Below are 21,920 nucleotides of genomic sequence, written 5' to 3' on the forward strand. Positions count from 1 at the left end.
CATAAACTGCCAGTGTAAAAATGCCATATTGAATAAATATAACTGTGTATGTAAATGCTACAGTTTAATTCGCAATAATCGGTACCATGGTCATACACAAAGCCAATACCTTTTACTCTACAAAAGACGAACATCACTGTCGTTTGTCAACCCAGAAGACATATGAATGTACGAAGAGTCGGCGGCTGTATAATAAAACACACTGTGAGGTCGGGGAGGAACGCAAGTCGCAGGAGTGCATGTGCAACACATCTCTTACCAACCATTGCCTTTTCTCTAATCCGGAGCAGGCCACCCTATCCTGCTCATTGGCTCACAGCGCATGCGCCAAAACCTTTTACCAACCTCGGGCAGCGACGCATTCTTATGTAAAACAAAGGTTTTTATTATCAATGAAACCATTACATTGAACATACTATCTCTTCAATAAAACTTAAACATTTAAAGTCATAGCAGGAACTGTTCGCTGCTCAATGACACACTCACTGCACCTGTCGAGTGACGACGTTCTATCATGGTATTAAGGGATGCTAAGGACAACGAAGTTGTATGTCAGATACATATACAGGAATTGTTAAGACCAATGATGTAGTAAAGTACACTCGCCAATATGAAAAGAATTGTATGTACTGCCACCACTTTTATGTTAAACCATCAGGTGTCAAAGCAAAAAATTCTGAAGCCATTAATAAGGAAAATATCAGTTTTCTCCTAATGGATACCATCTGGAACTGTTCACTATTTTACTATTTGAATGTCCATCGCATCTTTCTCTCGGTGTTTCAAACATAAAAGTGGCGAATATCATAAGGGAGGTCGTATCGAATGATCGAGTAAAGTTTTTTGTCGTTGAGTTTTTTCTAACCAGGATGCATGGCTTGGATGTGTTGTTGATTTGCGTTTTTCTCTTTCAAGGTACCTTATTTATGATTGGTCATCTGTAATGTCTTTTCGCCAATAGAAAGAAGGTTTGCTTAACTTCAAGAGCCTACGTAATCGCCATTTTGTTATGTTTTCGAATACTTGTTGATAAATTGTTATTATATGATTAACTTTGCGTGAATGAGAAATGGTCATATGAATATGCCATGATATTTTATTTTCACTGCTAATAGTTTTATTTAAAGGCTTTGTTTTTTTTGCCGATGGAACAATTTTAGTTGAAGGTGACTGATAGTTTTTGTTTGGTGTACAGGAGATATGACTTAAGTTTTATGGTAAATATGCAGATTATGTTGAGTTTTTTTGCATTCTAATTTAAGTTGTTCCTGTATTCGTTTTAATACCTGTAATATAATACACGTATATTTAATGGAAGGCGCCATTGTTTTCGAGAAACCCCGTGCTTAGCGGCTGAATGTGTACCGCGCGGGAACATGGGTAAAAAAACGTTAGTTGAAAAAGTGTCTAGTGTTGTGTACTCTGCAGTCTCGTGAATGAGGGCGTATTTATAGTAAATAGAGGGTGATTATCTGTTGAAATTATTTTACTAAGGCATTTTTTTTAAGGTTATACCATAGAATACTATGTTAATTGGAATTTGAGACGGACTATACGGAATGTGCAGCAAAGGTTTGTTTTCGATAGATGTTTGTCTCTTAAGGCTAGATTTGTTGCAATTGAAGAAGTGTTTATCTAATAGGGGATTATGGCACATATTGTAATGTTGTGCTTATATTTCAGTCATTAAAAAGACTGCGTTTAGATAGCAAAGTAGATAAAAAAAAAATCGTATTTTTGAGGTTATACTTGTACATCGACGCAATCTACTGATTAACTATCTAAATAAATTTCTTGCTGTCTAGGTAGTTATAAAGGTATTGTCATCGACTTTTTGTTTCGATTACGTACGAGTTTATTTTATTTTACAGCTTCTGTAATTTGAACTGATTTATTATTTGTATTTTTGCATTATTACTCTTCTTTCCTAGACTTGGTGTATTTATTTGTACCAGCAACTATTAAGTGAGTAGACTTTGACCAGGGGCAAGGTAGGGCTATACCGTAAACATAGTTTTACATGTCATCATAGTACTGTCATGAAGTTATATTTGTAATCCTCTCTAGTTTATTGTATTATAAAAGATCTATATGTTTGTTACCTCACATTTGATTAGAGCATGTAGAAATAATTATAGCTAACTAACAACATGCCTTGGCTTTGCACAGATGGGATCTATTAATGCAATTAAAACATTATTTTGCTTATTAGCTCTCTAGGGAATCATCAATAACTTATTTAGCATGGTAGTTTAATTAAGCTCAGTTATTTACATGTTAAGAACAAGCAGCATTTTTGTAACAAGATATCCATTAAGTCTATATATTTATAATGTTTAGTAGCATGGTTTCTGTAAGTTAATAGGTAATTTGTTTACATCTGATCAGTGATTAGCTGTAACAGTTCCACGAGATCAAAAAATCTGCACCGCTCCACTTCTTGCGTAACAGATCCATGTTATACCTTTTTCAGTTCTCTTGGGATTTTGTCACCGATAAGAATATATTATTACTGGCTGTCAAAATGTGGTGCAGCCTCCATTTTTACATTTTTTGTGAAATTTTCCTATTAATGATAATGGGAGATTTTACATTATCATAGCTTAAATTTGTAACTGTGCTTTGTTTGCATATTGTTGGCTATACGTGATTTTAGAAGAATATTCTTTATAATTGGTTTTGTAGTACGCATGGTCTAATGATTTATAAATGATTACTTATATGAGAAGTTAAAAGTATTTGGCAGGGGCGAAGGGTGATTTCCAAAGTCAGGAAAACATTTTAAGTTACAAGATGCTGGTCTGATTTCCCAATCCGTGGCTTCAGGTACATTTGTAATACAAACTCGGAGTTTCATTGTAAGTGGCCGACAACTTACAATGAATTGTGGCATTTAATAGCTAAGTGAAGAAAGCTACAGAAATAATGTATTTGAATAATAGATGCGGAATCTAATCAAAAACGAATTTTATCCCATCTGTAAGTAGGGATTTAACTAGTCAGCTATAAACACACTATAGCATGCCTTTGTTGGCAAATTTATTTTTTTTCACGCATGCGCAGAATACTGCACCCATTAGACAGTATGCTTAAGGCGAAGTTGGAGCAATCATTAGATGTCGCCTCATGTCTGATCATGGCAGGTTTGTGGCATTGTGCCACGTCTGATTATGTGTGAATTTTTTTTATGTAAGTAAATTTATAGAAGTCAACTACTACCTATCAGACAAATTTTGTGTCGTGACTCATTCTGTGTGTGTCCGGCCTTACTATCCAAGTGGTTAAACATTGCTTGACATTGATTGAATTGGTAAGTGGAAAAATTAGTTCTGTCACACATTTTGGGTTTGGATGCTTCCGATCGATAATTTGTACAAATTGAGTAATGCAGATTGTTTGATTGTTTATCCTGCTAATATAATTGGTGACTTTTGCCTTTGACAATAATGTAAGTGCTAATGTGTAATCATATTTGTAGTCTAGCCTCACAGATCTGCAAAGTGGTTTCTTTTGAGCGCAATCAGGGTGGTACCACTGCTGCTTTTTCGGACAAATAAGTACATAGCACCAGGGTTGTAAATTTTTTGTTCTTGGTTGTAAGGCTTACCTTATATTGTAAATGAGGGGCCGGATATGCTGTCTTTGTTGCTTGAAGCTGTTGATTGCTTCTTTAGCAAGGTTTAATCGTCTACTTTAATACAATATGTATCTTGCTTTAGTCTGTAAAAGTTTGAGTAGGTTCACATATGCACTTCATGGAAACATCTTTATAGCACCAAGAATCAGTTCACTTGCGGCCTACCTATCTGCTGCTCATAACTCTATCATTCCTGTTCTCCTTTATGAGCTGTTTGTACACACGGAAGTAATCACCGTTCTAAAATGTTAACCCAAAAATTAATATGATTCTTCCCACAGTTTATGCAGTGTCCATCGGGCAATTAAATATTGTATTGCACCACTACATCTCTTCCATGTAAAAGTCTTGGACATAGAGATGCCACCTTTGTTTTGCTTCCATGTAGTAGCAAAAATGCTGGATGCATATATTTGTGTTAATTTTCTTTATTTTTTTTTTTAGATAGACAGTTTTGTACTTCTCATAATCAAATGCCTCTCAGATTTATTTTATTTATTTATTATTTTATTCTGTGCTCCGGTATATAACTAGAAACATTATTGTCATAAATTTAAAAAAAAAATTAGGAAAACTTAACTTTATTAAAATACAATATATACAAAATGCATAAAACAGTGTATACAGAAGAATGGTATAATTGTGGTCTTTGTCAAATAAAGTAAATATTAGTACAAAATAAATCAGTTTAAATAATCATTTCTGTTGTATGAAAAAAGGTCATTTGAATCCACAGTTAAATTTTTCTATCTTCTGTATCTTCTTTCTATAGAATTTAATAGAGTAGGAAAGGTAGTCTGGCTTTGAATCTAAGGTAAAGGAAAAAACATGGCGGTTGTTGCAATGAACTCGTAGGTTCATTAGTGTCTCGATTATCCAAGTTTATGTTGACCACTTCAAATCTTGGTTAAGCAAAATCTCTGATAACACTAATATAATAAGAATATCATTTTGGTTTCCAGGTGGCCCAGTAGTATTATTTTTCAGGGTAATGATTTTTTCCAGCTATTCTTATTGTAATTTCTATCTCATCATTCTGTGAATTGCCCTATCAGTAAATGGTATCTTTGAGCTTAATATTTTTTTAGGCTTTTGACAACAGTTAGCTTATTTTCTAGGTCCTCGAGAAAATGTTTTTCAACAGTCTTTGCTGTATAGGTGCTTTGGGTCAGCTCTGATAATATGAAACTCAGTTGATCAAGATTCGACTCTACTTCTGTTTTTTCAGCAAATGCATTCCAGCACTCTTTCATTCCATTCTCTTAATCCATATCTGTGCCTAACGTAGAATGAATATAGAGGTAGAGCTTGGGTGATGCTACTCAGTATTACATTTTTTTTTTTTTTTTTTTTTCCGCCAGCAGCTACCATGCCTAACATGTGACTCATTTCCTTCACCAATCAGCATCGAGGATGTGTGCCATAAAATAAAATTGTGGGAAATTGGCTATTGTTTTCGTATAAAAACATAATCGCAGCAACTTGTGGTTTTAATGGCTTCAAAATGTTTTATTTCATCTTATCACATTTTGTCGTCAGAAAATATGTGCAAATCCCAACGTAAATAAAACAAATTGTACAGATTTGGTACACAATTTGATTTCTCATGGTCTTTGAATTCGTATGCTGCTCGCTATAAGCCCTTCTGTGTAAATATGGACACATGCTCATCCTAAACCTTTCGCATTCAAATTATTTATGTTTTTGCACTGATGAAATGCATGTTTGATAGAAGTTTCATATCATGTATCCAAGTTAATCCCGTAAATATCCCTGATATGATCTTCTATACATTGATCCTGGTCTATACCTAATGCTTGCTGTTTTAATTTTGTAGGTACGTTGAAAGATCTCAAACATATTCTGAGTTAAGTTATTTTTAAGTTAAGAATGGTCTGTGTTAAAGAACTAACATTTCATAAATTTGCAATGAATTTCAATGCAACATAGAATTTCATAGGTTTTGTGATATCAAAAAAGTACCAAAAAATATATATATATATTTTTTTAATAATCTTGACACAATAAAAATTTTTGTTTCTTTAAAATTGTATTAACTAATTGACATTTTTATATTAGGCTTTAATTTTATGCTCAGGGACAATGTGGTACATATTGTATTGGTTTTTTATTTTAATTTTGTCAGGATTGCATTCATGGTATTGAAAACATCTTAACCTGCACAGGTTAGCTTTTCATTTAGGTACAAACCAAGCCTGTTACGAGATTTTTTTTTTTCTTGAGCTTAACTTCATCTACAGGGTATTTATTAGAGACTGTTATGCACAATCACATTAATTGTTCGTAGAAGAAGGTAGTAGGCTAGTTAGTGCTCTTGTGTTCAAAATGTTGCACATAATGTGGATAGAGATAGTAATGCAGGGTGTAGGAATGTCCATACCTCACATATAATCAACCTATCTTTGGCTGTCACAGGGCACACAATCCAGATTCCATCAAAAATATTATTTTGATCTAATTACCATTTGATAAAAAAGTAACTCAGCAATTAGCATTCACACCTTAAAAGTAGTTAATTTCAGGAAGTAAAATGAAACACCTAAGTTATATTTATACTCGCACTACTTTTGTTTCCTGGGGTGGTCAGATCAATATCTTGGATTTAAATAAATTAAACATATCATAGATACCATGGTTGTCACTGACATTCCTTTCTATATATGTAATATGTTATGTTAGTATATTCCATTGCTTATAAGGATTCCACAAAACATATATATTGCTAATGAGCAGAAAAAGGGTCAATATATTTATAGTACCACTCTGGCCCATATTTTTTTTAAATATAGGTTTGTGAGTTACTTATGTTCAGCGCATTTTGGAATGTTTTACCACCAAAGTCTTAACAATTTTAATTTATCTTACAATGGTATTATTAATGGTACTTAGAAAAATTAATATGCATGTGTTTGTTTTTAAACACTTTTTATGTTCTTCATGATTAAGATTTAAAACTCTAATAATGTCCATCATGACTAATAAATTAAGTTTGTTGGTATAGCAGGGGAGGAAAATATGTGCTATAGTTTGATATCTAGGCATGTGTATTAAAATTGTTAGTAACTGATTTATAGTGAGCTTTATGTTGACACACATGCTAAACATCCCATTTTTAAAATTGCATACTGCAACCATGATGTCTTTATTGATGACAATTCATATTTTGACATTGCAGATAATGTATGTTCCCATAACCTATAATACTATTGGGCAGTTACCGGTTAAGAGGCCTATACAGACAGGGCGCAACTCCGCCAGCGGGTTCTGCGCTTACGACATCGTGCAAGGTGGGCGGGACAAAGCTGGAAGGAGGAGACGTGGATTGGTTATCTTGGCGGCGCGTCACTTCGACTGGGAGGCGGAGTGGGGGAAACACTTTCCACCCCGCCGGCATTCCAGCTTACAGTGTCTTTTAGGAAAGATCGCGGTGTTCCGTACCCGCTATCGCTCTGTCCTCGAGTCTCGTGTTGTCGCGGTGTCGAGTTACCTTCGAGGCACAGTTATTTACTATACGTCAGTGGATAAAGGCCGCACTTGGCGTTGTGTTGAGTGCATTGCCCACCAACCTCCCAATTCTCTCCCCTGGCCAGGTTATTTACACTAGACAAGACTATTGGCTGGAGTATTTCTTCTCAGAGATCTCTCATTTTCCAAGCTTTCGGAGCTGCACCGAACTTTCATTGCAAGTTCTATGGAGCTGTCAAAACTACGAAACTCATATCCATATAACGAATCAAATGCATTTTCCGTTATATTTAACCAAAAAATATTACATATTTTAATATCATAGTCGGAAATATGTAGGCCTACATGTTACCTAGTCAAAAATAATGCATACATAGCATAGCAAGTGCGCATACCTATGCATAAACAACACAGGTACGCATACGCGGACACATGCACACTTCTTTGCTGGGAAAATTTTCGTTTGTATTTTTAAACCTTGCTGACTAAGAAATTAAAATAGATTTGTGCCAATTATTGGCAAGCTATGATTTACTTAAATAATTAAGTTGTGACTTGAGTTATATAATAATTAATAATTCAGTTATACACTTGGGTCTGGTTATCCTTCAAGTTGTGTGCTATTACGTGTCCACCAGCAAAGAAGTAATATGATTACAATCAAATAAAGAATAATATTTTCCAAATTTTCAATTTTATACTATGTACGAACGTAGTTATATTATTACTGGGTTTCAGAAATAACGCATCAACAGTTTACATGATTTTTCACCCTTCCGGTATATATATATTTACAATTTCGTTCATCATAAAATACGTATTAGATTTAAATGTACGTACTAAACTACAATTTATCATACGACTACAAACGAATTGAAGCGTGCACTGATGCAACAATCAGTTAACAAACATTCGTACATAAAAATATGTTAGTTTCAACAACAGGTTGAAATGCATCTCTTAGCTCAACGAAGTCATAAACATAGTCACAGGTACTATTTGTTGCTGCAAATTGTATTTGAAGTTTGCAAAATTACGGAACTAGTCGTCTAAGTCATCCGAAACGTGGTGACGTTATGAGGCAAAAATCTTAATTTTGTTCACCCGGACTTTCCCCATTCTATAACATGAAGTGAGTATACAGGAAGATGTGTGGCGTTTACGGTGAGTGACTAGTGTTCACAGTTTTTATTCCAAACGTACACAAACCAGTTGTTTGTGAATAGTTTTTTTGTAATAATGACGCGATAACTTAGCATGTCATATCATGTATTTGTAACTCTTTATTCCTTTACAAATAGAATATTTGCAACATTGTCAATATCAATTATTAGTGATTTTAAAAAGAAGTGTGGTAAGGATCATTGTGCCAAAATGCATTTTCAATACGGCACAGAATCATGTTATTTTTTCTACCTTGTATTTTGTACATGTTTAGATTGTTTACAATTTGCTGTTTAAAATATTTGTATGCATCTCCACCCAATAACTGTTCAGAAAATAACAATCATCGATTTATCTGTACAAATTATTTTTGGCTTTTCTGAAGAAAAAAAAGTTAATGTATGAAGTTGTACAAATACATCTTCTTTAATCAAATATAATTGAATTTGAACACATTTACACACCACAAAGACAAAAAACATATGAGTTTTTGGATACAGTTGAGTACATTTAGATGGTCTGCTTTTACAAGCATAATTTAACAGCGCACTGAGTTTAAATTTTCTTATATAATAATGTTATATCGCAATAAATACTTTAAGAAAAAATACTTATTATATTCCCACATTTTTAAGAAGATACGCTACAGAGGTAATTAATGAGCAGCTGAACAAGTCTTGACAGCAGCAAATTTTTTTCTTGCTCTTTTTTCAATAGCGTCAATAATGTATGGAGGGTCTCGAATTTCCATGCTCCTTGTATGCCTAGGGTCCACCAGTTCTGGCAAAATGCAGTTATAATAGAATTTTTTTAAGATGTGATTCCATTTCTTGTTTCCAAAAATTGTCATCCCTTTCAATTCGAAATATTGCCATCTCTTTTTCCACTGATGTCCAAACACTAAAAATGCAATATTCCCTCTCTGAAATGTGCAGCTGTCCCTGAACTTGATAAAAATATGAATGTGTTTTTTCAGTTTCAGTTCATCTCTTTCGAAACTCAGATATCGGATGTTCCCTTGTTTAACTGCTGCAGTAACATCTATTTCAATTGGAGATGATGGACACTTAACTTCTGCAAGACCCTTTTCTCCAATAACACCTTCCGGAGTGGCACCCAAGAAAGGTAATTCCTTGTCAATGAAGAGTCCACTTTTTCCAACCTTATATTCCTTCTTGTTTTTCTAGTTGTTCTATAGCCATCACCTCAAACTTTTTACCATGATCAATTGCAGGCACGTTCAAAATATCGGAGGTATAAACAATTCTGCGAACTAAGTTCACGCAACTTGTTGATGCACGTCTACGACAGACTTTCCCGAAATTCGAAGCCGTTAGAATTTTTCTACGTGTTTCAAGCCATTTTCCGCTTCCTGCCTGGAGAATTGTGTCTCTCTCTAACTGTTGACGGTCCTCTTGTGTTAGTTGTAACCTACTGAGGAAAGCTTGTTTCTGTTCCTCAAATGTTTCTGGATCCATGTCAGGCTGTCATTGAGGACCATAGTGGATGTTTGCTGCTTTTGGAGTATCAAACCGTTGTCTTCCTTTACATGTTCAATATATTCATCCAAATGTTGATATTTTCTTGGAGTAATGAATACTGTTCGGCTGAAATCATTCATAAATATATTATTTTTGAATAACTTATATCTATTAATGTACCTAAAATCATGTTATATTTCTATGTGCATAAAATATGTATAGATTATTTTTTCCCAAGTTACGAATAAAACAGGAATATTGATAGCAGTAAAAGTACTTATAGTATCTGCAGTATTTTTAATAGTTTTTTTGTCCAATGTATGATGCATACTTTGAAAAGTCTTGCTACAATATAAACATTTTTAGTGCTTAAGTCAGTGTTCTTATGAATGCTGTTTATGTTTTAACTGGGGATGGTGTATCACTATTAAGTAAGGTCAAAAAAAGATGCTGTCTATTGTCACTAAATGGGGATAAGGTTTTTTACTGTATTCATTTTTTAGCCCTGTTTTTAGTGAAATTTCTGATAAAAAACATTTATGTAGTTTGAGTAGTTGTGTAATTTTTCAATTGAAGTATATTCGTAAAGTTTAATTATAACTTAACTGTAATTTTTTAACAGGTCAATATAATTAAAAGCAATATAATTGTCATTCAGCTAACCTGATTGCTTGTCTCTGAATTGTTGATACATCTACTGTCTACAGTTGTCTCATTCCTGTCCACCAGCTCGTTTGGAATGTCAATGGCTCCTTCGGTTTCGTGTAATAGTATAACTACCCGACCGTGTGCAAATGATACGACGGAAAAAAAGTAAACAATTTTTCAGGAAATAGTTGAAGAAAGAAAAATAGCATGTATTAAAAACACTTTGTAATTAACTTATTTTTAAAGTGGGCTAAGGGACTTATATACACTGCCCATCTTAATTGTGCAGGAAATTGGTTACAGAGTAGTTATTCTCTTAATCTGATGTGTCATTTTCTCTTGAAGAAATTTCTTGTGCCGTTTTTACTCCCTGGCTGCCAATGTGACCTCGTGAGTCTCTACCTTCCGGAACTTGATAACTGCAGCTATCAAGTTTAAATTTTTTTTCCTGCAATGCATAAAATTTATACTTTTTAATACCGACTTCTTTATTTTTGTGTGCAATAAATGACCTTACACTGAACAGACCAAAAATCTTATGTATATTTTGGCCAAAACATATTTGTTAAATTAATAGAACTGTTTGCGTTTCCAATCTTACTTTCTCTAAAATAATAACTTAGATTTGTTTTAAATAAAATGTAAACAGTTACTCACTTTGCCGTATAGCTTTCTTCATAGTACCTACACTACTTCATGCACTCCGGAAGTTATTTCGTTTTCAATCAGTGCTTGATGGCTGCAGTGAATTCTTGATAGGCTCTGGTTTTCCAATTCTTCATTGACATTGTTTTGTTTAGGTATAGTTTTTTTTTCTGTGAATAAATAGATAATTAAGTGCCAAATAAAAAAAAATGTACACATTTTAAAGGTTAATACTACAACGTTAATACAAACACATATTATATGCTTCGACTGTGAGGAGCCAGAGTTTGTTCTCCCCCCCCCCCCCCCCCCAACCCAACAGGGTGCTCAGTCTGTCCAAACTAATAACTTATGGATGCATTACATATAATAAACATACATATTTAACCTATATATTTTAAATAAACTTTTCAATATGCGACTGTTCATCTAAGATAACTCAACATTATGGTGGGGAAGGTGTTGGAGGTGAGAGATCACAAGGTAGACTAAGTTTCGACTACGCAGGCTAATGAACGCCATCTGTATACTGTATGACATATTACAAAACAAACTGACCTTTGACTCCAGTATGCTTTGAGATGAGTAGCTTCATTTTTCTTTCTTGTTGCATAAATATAAAGATGATTCTTCTTTATTTTCTCCAGTTTCTTTTCTCATCCACTCTTGAAAAAGAAATCGTGCATAAAATAGTACTTCTCGATGCTGTTACAAAGCCAAATATCGATCTAACAAGGGGTAAAAATAACAGTCGCTCAACTTTTTCCGCCTACAGGTAACCTCCACTTGGCTCCGAGTATGCCTTACTGAGTCTTCTCGCCGCGCGATATGGTGGGCGTAGAATGGTTGAGGTTTTCTCTGGGAATAACTGCCTGAATCCTAGAATTTATTACTTCCGGGTCATTCCATGCCATTTCGCACTCCTGTTGACATCACCATCCCCGAATTCAATGAAACTTAGGGCTTTAACAGTACAGGTGCAGGAAAGTGAATTTTCAAAGTTACAGCCCCCTGTGAATAATACTTTTTATACAGCAGGGTTGCCAATTTGTGGAATTGTGTTAATGCCTTACTAGAGTAGTTTAGTGAACATGGCCTAAATCACAATGTTCTAGTGTTTGATCCCAGATCCATCCCAAAATAAAACTTATGTCACTTATAGCCAGTAACGAACTTCATAACATTTTTTTTTTTTCACATTTTTCAAAAATATACTTTACAAAATTTTCAAGGTCACAGGTTACATGAACATGACCTTGAAACAAATTTTTTTTAAAATTTGTAAAACTTATTTTTATCTCAAAGTACACTTTTCTAGCTTTCTATTGAGCCCTACATCAAGGTTCTCACTCAACTACAAAGGAAGTTACAAATATTTTTATTGGACCTCGCGCAGCAAAAATTCCACTTTTTCCACAAGTTGGCAACCCTGAGGTATAAAAAGTATTATTCACAGGGGGCTGTAACTTTGCTAATGCACTTTTCTGCACACCTACTGCTAATTTGCCGAGTTTTTTTTTTAATTCTGAGATGGTGATGCCAAAAATTATTATTTTCTGGTTGATTTGGCATGGAATGACCCTTCCCGACCAGGCGGCCTCAGTGGTAGACACTATTCCTGCGAATACATGTGCTTATCGCGATATCCGATACCCCGACGCGCTGATAAGGCGACCGAGCAGCCGTCAGACGAACTTCCCCTCCGCTGCCTTCACAGCAGCCGCTAGCCCCACTCCTCGGCTCCAGTCGTCGGCTGAAGAATACGCCGCGCGAGGGAGACACTTCCCGGCAGAATAAATGTGCGGAAATGCATTTCGTCGTAGAAGAATTCTGGGAGTTTTTCAGCGGTGACCTATGTATTTTTTTACACCATTTTAATCAACGATTGATACTCTATCGTTGTGTGTGTCTACTTTTTTTGTATGCATTACACACAATACATAAAACAGCTGCGAAAAACCACACATTCGGAAATATTTTTACCTATGTTACGAATTTTTAAAAGCATTATAAAAATCATAGATCGATGCATTCATCCTTTCCCTATACATGCAAAAAAAATGACAGTGTTATCTGTAATGGGAAGCTGCAAATTCTTCTTAACAAAAGGCCCTACAATCACGCCCTGAAGACTGTCTGTATAGGCCTCTTAATAGACAACTAATTCATTAGAGGCTAAACATCATCCTGCTGTAGTTTTTAAGGCATTCAGAAATATAACACAATTAACATTGAGTGATTATCAATTAATATTGAATACACCTGTATGTAGCCTATATTGATTGAAACTTGTTTACAGCTAATAGCAAAAATACTCAAAATAGCACTTGAACTAAAGACTTCTTGCAGTTTTGTGTAGCAGGTGATTTGAATAATGGGTTGTAGAGCTTTTTTTGTTTGTTTTTGCAGATAATGTTGTGATGATCAGGATTTGGTGGTGTGTGGCTATTTTGCTGCACAAAACATAATCTTCCGTCATCACTAGTTAAGCTGTTTCACGGGTAACTGTAAGTAACAAAAACTTAGATGCCATAATACCACAGAGCAGCTAAAAGTATAGATGCTGACTTAAGAACTATTTTCATGGGAGGTCTGATGCCATCAGTTCTATTGTTGCACCTATGTACCTGGTTCTTGTTCTGATACTTGTTCTGTGTAAAACTTTGGTAATTAAATAATTAATTCTTAGTTACTGTTTCTGTACTTGAGAGCAGGGTTGGCTGATTTAAGCCACAATGGTTTAAAACATGATTTAAAAAAGTGGTTTTTGTAAAAAAGTAAGTTTTTTTTAATAATGTATTTTTAAATAGAATATCTAAATTTTCTTAAATGAAAGGTCTTATTCCAATCTAATAACAAACGTTTGCGGAATGTTTCTTGTGGTTTACAGGAACAAAAAATTATATACTAATCAAATTCTTATCATGGAAACTATCTGAGTAAGTTGTAAATAATACACAGCTAAATATTCCTTTGAAATTAAATTAATTTGTTAATTATAGTCAAGTACAAAAAAGGAGGAACTAAATAAATAAATAATTGAAATAATTCCTATTCTGTGGGAAATCTCAGACTACTGTAAATCACCATTCTGAGGGAAATGCCCATTCTTTGGAGTATCCTCTGACTGTGGGGAAATACCCTTTTAGATGTGCAGATTTGCTGGACTTATGTTCTTTGATGTTGAAACTTTTCTGGTTCAACACGAGCGGCAGAAAGCGGGGTGTGTTACGACTTTCATAGTTGCAGTCTAAACTTAATCAGTTGAGAAGTTGGATCGAACATTGGTCAACATTTAATGCAACGGTATAATGATAGCGGAGGATGTCAAGCAAGTGTTGTTTGCTGGTTTTGAGGTGTTCTTGCCGCTGCGAGGGTCGAACAGGGAGTGTGTCTGGCCGCAGGTGCATCGACGCGAAATGACGACGCCGGTGGAGCAGGCCAGCAAGCTGCTGGACTTCAACCAGAAGCTAGACATTGGCCTCCTCGACAACGTGGTGAACTGCATGTACGTGGGTCTTGGAGAAGAGGTAAGACTTTTCGGCACGCTTCCGTGGTAAGTCTTATTTCCAACAAACCGGTGCATTTTTAAAACTCCGAATTGAAATCTCGTATGTTTTGTACGTTGTCTATGCGTAATTTTTAATTACGGTACTTTAAATTAGTTATGGTTGAATCTTTTGTAATAGCTAATATTTGAACACTAAGTTTAAATTTTTAATTTGTTCTCTGTAATATTTAGTCAACATCTGCTTATATCATGCTTAATTTTTAATATTCCGCTACCTATTTGATGTAATTTCAGAAAAGTGGTTAAGTGTAACTTTGCCACCAATAAAGACAATAAATAAATAAATAAATAAATAATGTAGTGATAATTTGCAACTGAAATTTTTGACACAAACTCATAAAACATTTTCCCCAAAGGCTCGGTATTGAGCATACTGGTATTATTTAATATTTTCCCTGTATATCTTACCAATATTATTTATTTTCTCTTTTTTGTTCATAATGAGTCCAGGTGCATTAATTCATTACTGTCCTCTTTTGGTAGAGATTGTCTGCAGCTCTGCCGAATTTAGTGTATTGAACCCTCTTGTTGTTGATACATTACCCACTAGATTTGGATAACATTGTGTAACATTGTGAAGCTGTGCGAGTCTCTGGCGTGTGCTGACGTGTGGGTGTTGACGTTCCAGCAACGCCTAGCTGCACGGCTCCTGACCAGTTTGAAGGAGCACCCCGATGCGTGGACCCGAGTGGACACGATCCTAGAATATTCTCACAACCAGCAGACCAAGTACTATGCTCTCCAGATACTGGAAGAGGTCATCAAAACGAGATGGAAAGCCCTGCCGAGAAACCAATGTGAAGGTATCCCTCTTTTTTTAGCCTTCGTCTTTTGCTTGTAGGCATGCTTTAAATTGTTTACTGTAATATTTAATGCGTACTGAAAGTATTGAAAAGTTTTGCAGGACTTTATAGGGATTGACTAGCATAAAAACAGACCTTGTCATACTTCACTGTTGTTGCTGTCACTGGCTGTCATTTTCAGCATGGGCAGTCCACAAAACATACTTGCCGACCATGTCATCATTTGTTGTTGTGATCATACTTAAGCACAAGAAGTCATAAAGTGTCATAAGTGTTTATTACTACACGGGAGTCTTCCGGTTAATTTCAGGAAGCCAGCGCACTTGACGTATCTAAGAACTCCTGATAATCTGAGGTTGAAGGCAAAGAAACATATAAGGGAAGATAAAGTGGTTTTTAAATAAATAGCTGACGTTATTTATCTTTACCTTTGCATTTTCAAAGCCAAAAAATTGATTATTTTTTTGTCAGACTTAATCCCATTATTTTTTTTTCTTTTCCTTGTTGAAATAGGTGTAAGGTTTGTGCAATTAAATATGGCGTGTAATATAAATATTAGTTTGTACTTTTTTCTTACTTTGAGGACACATTTAAAGGGTTTTCAAGTACATAGATTTTCATTGTTTGTCTTTATTCACCTCAATTAAATTTTGTTTCAGGTATTAAGAAATACATAGTGAATCTTATCATAAAGGTTTCTTCAGATCCTGTCACCCTGGAAAGGGAAAAAATGTATCTCAACAAACTAAACATGACATTAGTTCAGGTAAGTGTATATTGAAATCTACGTTTATTAACCAGTACATTCACATGTCACACTGGTTCAGATAGTATTATCTATTCATTAGGGCATGGTGGGAGGTTTTAAAAGATTAGGTTATGTTTTAGCCACATGAACATTTAATGTATTTTCACTGTTAAAGGTTTGGCTCTATAGTTCTATGATCTCAGGATTATATTTCCAGTTCTCAATACCAGTTGAATTGCAGATTACTGGCAGACAGAGAACCAGGATGACATATCACTAGTATCACTAAATTTTAATACAACAAAAATATATCTTACTATTTATGTTGTCATTGTTTATTAATGTAAGAGTTTGTATCGCTCACATGCGGCTAAAAGATGCAATTTAATGATAGCTGGAAATTCCCACTGGTGATGGGAAAGCTAAAAGTTTGCCCACTTCAAGCGAAACGGACATTGTTTTAGGGATTTGGTCTACAAAAGCAATTGTAGGAGTTATCCTATTAACCTGAATAGAGGCCAACCTCAAATTGATGCCAACCTCTATTTTTGGTAGTCCCTTCCACCGAGAAATAACAAAAAAAAATTTCCTTCTACATCAGAATGACTTTCACCAACTCAATTTTATACATCTGCTCGTTTTTCTACATCCTTGGTCACAGCACATAATTCTCTCATTGTCATTACATCTATTGGCATACTGCTCCACAGTTGTTTGACATAGTGTACAACTTTGAAGTTGTAATTACTATCAGAAGACTTTCTTTCTTCTTTTGTTGTTGGGTTTCTTTTTATTATTATTTTTAAATAATGGTAGATAATTGTAAATTTTACGAAAAACTAAAACTCGAAATGTTTTTTTCCACAATATGTCTTCTGTACAATTGAGGTTAATGTTACATTTAAGATGGGAAACATTTTGAAGCATAAACAAGTACCTCAACATGAGAAAAGTAAACAGGTTGTTTTCCATTGGCATTTTTTTTTTATTCTAGGTAGTTAGAAATAATTGGAACACAGTTTTTTCCTTGTAGGTTGGTTATCCTGCAACTAAATATTCTGTTTACTTATTTCTTTTGTTTGTTGATAGAAGAATAGTGAACATACACAGAAATATATTTTTACTGTGCAATGTATATGTAAATAAAGGTATAATTCGCTCATTACTGACTCAACCACTGACTTATTGCTATATGAATTCTGTTTTCGTGTGGTTATAAATGTGATCAACACTCAGTGTAATAAATTATTTTTTGCTCTTTGTTATATTAAAGTCTATTATCGATATGGTTGACACTTAACATAACATACCCATTGCAGTTTAAGATTAGTGAGTCCTAATTCAGAAGTTAAAACTTTAGGGAATTGATTACACAAAGTTTCAATAGCATGGTGCTGATCACCTACTAAATGACCCAAAGGATAACTTGGTGGGTGAAACCAGGCCAACCTATTTTTTTAGTGAGCGGTTTTTATGAATAAAAACCTTGGCCTCTATTCGGGTTTATACGGTTGAATGTCAACACGCTTTGAAAGAGTCTGCTTGAGGGATGTAAATGCGAGACTGGAAAGTGGAGTGTAGAGAGCGGGGCGTTGTGTGTCCGGGGGGGGCAGGTGTTGAAGCGGGAGTGGCCGAAGAACTGGGAGTCGTTCATACCGGACATCGTGGGGGCGAGCAAGACCAACGAGAGCCTGTGCCAGAACAACATGGCGATCCTGAAGCTGCTCAGCGAGGAGGTGTTTGACTTCTCCAGCGGCCAGCTCACGCAGACCAAGACGAAGCACCTCAAGGACACCATGTGCTCCGAGTTCTCGCAGATATTCCAGCTGTGCCAGTACGTCATGGTGAGTCGCGGCGACGCGTTTCGTCCGCGTTGTGGACTCGCACACATTTTTTCTGACGACAAAAATGTGACAAGACGAAATGAAACAATTTTCGAAGCCGTTAAAACCACAAGTTTGCTGCGGTTGTGTTTTCATACGAAAACGATTTGCCTGTCTCCCACCATTTTTCTTTTATGACGCACATCCCTCGATTTGCTGATTGGTGAAGCAAATGAGTCACATGTTAGGCGTGGTAGCTGCTGGCGAAAAAAAAAAATGTAATACTGAGTTGCAACACCCAAGCTCTACCTCTATATTCGTTCTACGTCGGCCGAACGGAAGTCAAAAAGACCGGGTGACAAGTTCTGAATGAAGGAGTGATGGGCTTGGTGAGCGAGTTAACGATTATGACAATGGCGTTTTAGTATTGTTCAGTGTTTTGGAAAATTTTCAGGTGGAATGTGGTGTAGTAATTAAGGAACGTCAAGAAATGCTAATGGCGTGATAATTTATGCTGCTGTAGCGCAAATTGCAGTAGATTTCTATGAAAAATGAATGTTCAAACTAAACAAAAAATTATGGAGGGAAGGGAATGAGAAACATTGCTTTACTAAATTAAACAAGGACATCATTTATTTCACAAAAAAACTAAATTTGAAAGGTTCACATTAAGAAAAAAAGTGATTGTTTTAGAGGAATTGCTCAGTCTTTTTCTTTTCAAGTGCAGTTCCTGTTAAAATGGAAAACATAATTTTTTTTAATAAGATTCTTTGATTTAAAAAAATTTGAGGAACCATTTTACTTTTAAATGTGAAGTATTTCTATTTGGTGTTTGTGAAAAAAAGTTTTTTTTTTGTAGGACTTCTAACAAGTTGTTATTTATTCCCTTCCTAAAAATTATTTTTTGGACTATTTTTTATAACATTCAAATAATTTTACAACCCTGCTGTAAAGTTATTTTCATAGCTGGATATCCCAGTGTAAAGTTCATTTGTGATATTTGACTTTTTTAAAAAAAAAAACTGTATATATTCAATAAAGGTAACAAAATATTTCACTATTTCATTGTTAGAAATCTTCAAATGTTTGAATTGATGTAGGCAATATCTATGTTACATATAATTTACAATTATTGTAAAGTATTTGTGGTCTTGCCAAGCAGAATAGAGTACATAATTTCTTATAGTTTGTTTTTACTTATCAAATTCTTTTATTTTTTATTTCTAAATACTTACTGCAATTTTTTGGTTGGTGTTCACAATTGGGTTATTAAATTCCACAGGTCCTGTGTGCTTAATGCTAGTGCTAACATGGCTACCACATATTCTCATGATACATGACGTTTAACTGTATAAATTGTCTTGGCTGTAACGTCATAGCACAGGCTGTCGCCAAAAAAAAATTGGTTACTTTACTGTTTTCAAGAAAAGTCAGTATTCACGTGATTATTAATGCAGATTTCAAATATTAATTTACATAACTTTCTAGAGTAAGGTTTTTAAAGGAACATGCCATTGAGCTTTAGCCTGATAAGGAATGATTATGCTAACAATTTTTCTACTAGAACACTGTAAGCATAGGTGCTCACTTAAATGTCTATTGTGACTGCTGTTACTTAATGCAATGCAGGAATGACTTTTGAATGGTGAAAATCAGGTTGGCAGGAAAGAAACATAGATTTTGGCCATCTTAATAGCAAGTATTTTTTTAAATGCTAATTATAAGAAATAATAAATCAGTTGCACTGCAAATACTTACAGTTGAAAATTAAATTTATTCTATTTATTTGCCATTTATTCTACACATAATTATGTTTCTGTCTGTTTTTTTTTTTAGGATAATTCTCAAAATGCAGCTTTGGTTGATGCCACCTTGGAGACACTACTGAGGTTTCTTAACTGGATACCTTTGGGATACATCTTTGAGACGGAACTGATATCAACACTGATATATAAGGTAAAATAGTACCGGAACCCAAGAATTTAACTTTAATGAAAAATTTAACTGCATAAGGGGGAAAAAAGCAGGTCATATCAATTTAACATGCAATATGATGCTTTTATGTTTAATACTACATTTTCATTGGGCTTAAATTTGTAATATTTTTTAATATGTAATTTAAAGTTGTATTGAAGTTCTTGTCCGAAGCAATAGTGCATAACTGTGACAAAACAATTTCCTTCTCCCATACTTTTTTCTTTCTGTCATTTGCATTGCCTAGTGTTGTCATTTTGAGATGTTTTTCTGTATCATCAATACTGGTGAGATTGAGAGTTGAAACTGAAAAAGTCCTAAAGTATTTTTTTAGTATGTATGTTAAGTAGGCTTAGCCACAGTGAGTGGTATTCTTTTTAATTGGTTGCTGATCTGGCAATTTGTTTATTTTCAGTTCCTTAACGTACCACTCTTTCGGAACGTGACACTAAAGTGCCTCACAGAAATTGCAGGTGTCACTGTTACAAACTATGAAGAGATGTTTGTCCTCCTGGTTACCGATACAATGAGGCATCTAGAACAGGTATGATTAATTATACTTAGAACTGTGTATTTTTACACGAATGCAAAGATGTAATAATGGGGCAGTACAGGATAACAAAAAAATGTTTGTGTGTAAATGTTACGACATTGGTAAAAAAAATTACTTTATTCGAGGAGTCCGCACAATTTGTGCAGATTCTCCTTATTTTCTTACATGCTTCCAAGCAAGGTGTCTAACAGAGAAGACACTTGTGACTGAGATTGGCTCACTTGCCCCTCCTCTTGCCTGACCCAGAAACCTCACTAGGAAAAAGGTTTCTCTTTCAGCTAATACGTACATAAGTCACAATCTAACTCAGAATTAATTTAACCTAAGGTTAATTTCTCTCTTAAGCGGGCACCTTTGTTTGAACTCCACACAAGTTGATTAACTTCTTGTTTTTGTTTTTCCTGCCCTATAAGATTATTTTTAAACTTCAATGGGCTCTCATAACATGCCTGTCATGTATGCCCCTTGGTAGCCTTAAATTCACTTGAAAGTTGCTTTCAAAACGTTAAATATTTCACTGTTAATTTCATTTGTGTTTCATATCAGGACCAAAAGACAGCATATTATTGAGTCGTGCAAAGAAAAGATTTTAAAAAAAATTTCTGCTTACGATATAGAGCAGAGTTCAGCACAAAGCGTAAACGTCCTGTGGCATGTCTGAAAACCAGAGTCCTGTCGTGCAGTACTGCGCGGGAGTCACGAGCGATGTGTGTGCGTGTGCAGATGCTGCCTCCGACCACGAACATCAAGGAGGCGTATGCCCACGGCTCCGATGTAGAGCAGAACTTCATCCAGAACCTGGCCATGTTCCTGTGCACCTACCTGAAAGAGCACGGCACACTCATAGAAAAGAAGCAGCTCTACGACTTGTTGTTGGAGGTGAGTAGTTGCATGCTGGTATCGGTATTCCTGCAAATTTCGTGCAGTACATGTTCAGTCCTTAGGGGCCTGCCTCGCCAGGGGTGTATGTGTGTTAGTGAGGGGATGATAAGTGCGACGCTCGCTGGTATCTCTAGCGCGGTGTCGCCTCTAAGCACAAGGCTGTGAACTGACGCACAGTCTTCTAATCTTCGATATGATAACTGTGAAATTTAAGCGGTGACCGTAACATTATATTGCAGATAAATGAAGGTAAAGGTGTAATGCAAGTCCCTTAAGTGCTTTCAAGAATTTGTACCAGTTGTTTTAGACCTAAAAATTACTCTGAAAACATGCGTTTTAGCCATTTTACCTCTTCTAAAAAATACAGTTTAAATCTTAATCTGAAATCAAAAGTACTTTTCGGCCCTCTGCGAACTCTTAAATGCTTTTCGTAAGTAGACCCCACTCGGATATCTTGAGTAGTTTTGAAATTGCGTTGTTTTTCCTGAAGCTATGCGCACCGTGT

General features: G+C 35.1%; 1 protein-coding gene across 16 annotated transcripts in view; it reads left to right on the top strand.

The window, feature by feature from the left end:
- The first annotated feature begins 956 nt into the window (after positions 1-956).
- LOC134542070 (exportin-1) overlaps positions 957-21,920 on the top strand; it is a 49,462-nt gene continuing 28,498 nt past the window's right edge. Inside the window, exons 1-10 of one of the 16 annotated variants that reach the window (XM_063385977.1) lie at positions 957-1,217; positions 9,264-9,412; positions 13,471-13,568; positions 14,466-14,591; positions 15,261-15,435; positions 16,095-16,201; positions 17,797-18,027; positions 19,843-19,962; positions 20,396-20,524; positions 21,257-21,412. In XM_063385977.1, the coding sequence (XP_063242047.1) occupies positions 14,481-14,591; positions 15,261-15,435; positions 16,095-16,201; positions 17,797-18,027; positions 19,843-19,962; positions 20,396-20,524; positions 21,257-21,412 (1,029 nt within the window). In that variant the 5' untranslated portion in view covers positions 957-1,217; positions 9,264-9,412; positions 13,471-13,568; positions 14,466-14,480. The other 15 variants (XM_063385963.1, XM_063385978.1, XM_063385969.1 and 12 more) reach the window with 15 other exon arrangements.

Source organism: Bacillus rossius (genome assembly GCF_032445375.1).
Source record: "Bacillus rossius redtenbacheri isolate Brsri chromosome 4 unlocalized genomic scaffold, Brsri_v3 Brsri_v3_scf4_2, whole genome shotgun sequence".
NCBI lineage: Eukaryota > Metazoa > Arthropoda > Insecta > Phasmatodea > Bacillidae > Bacillus > Bacillus rossius.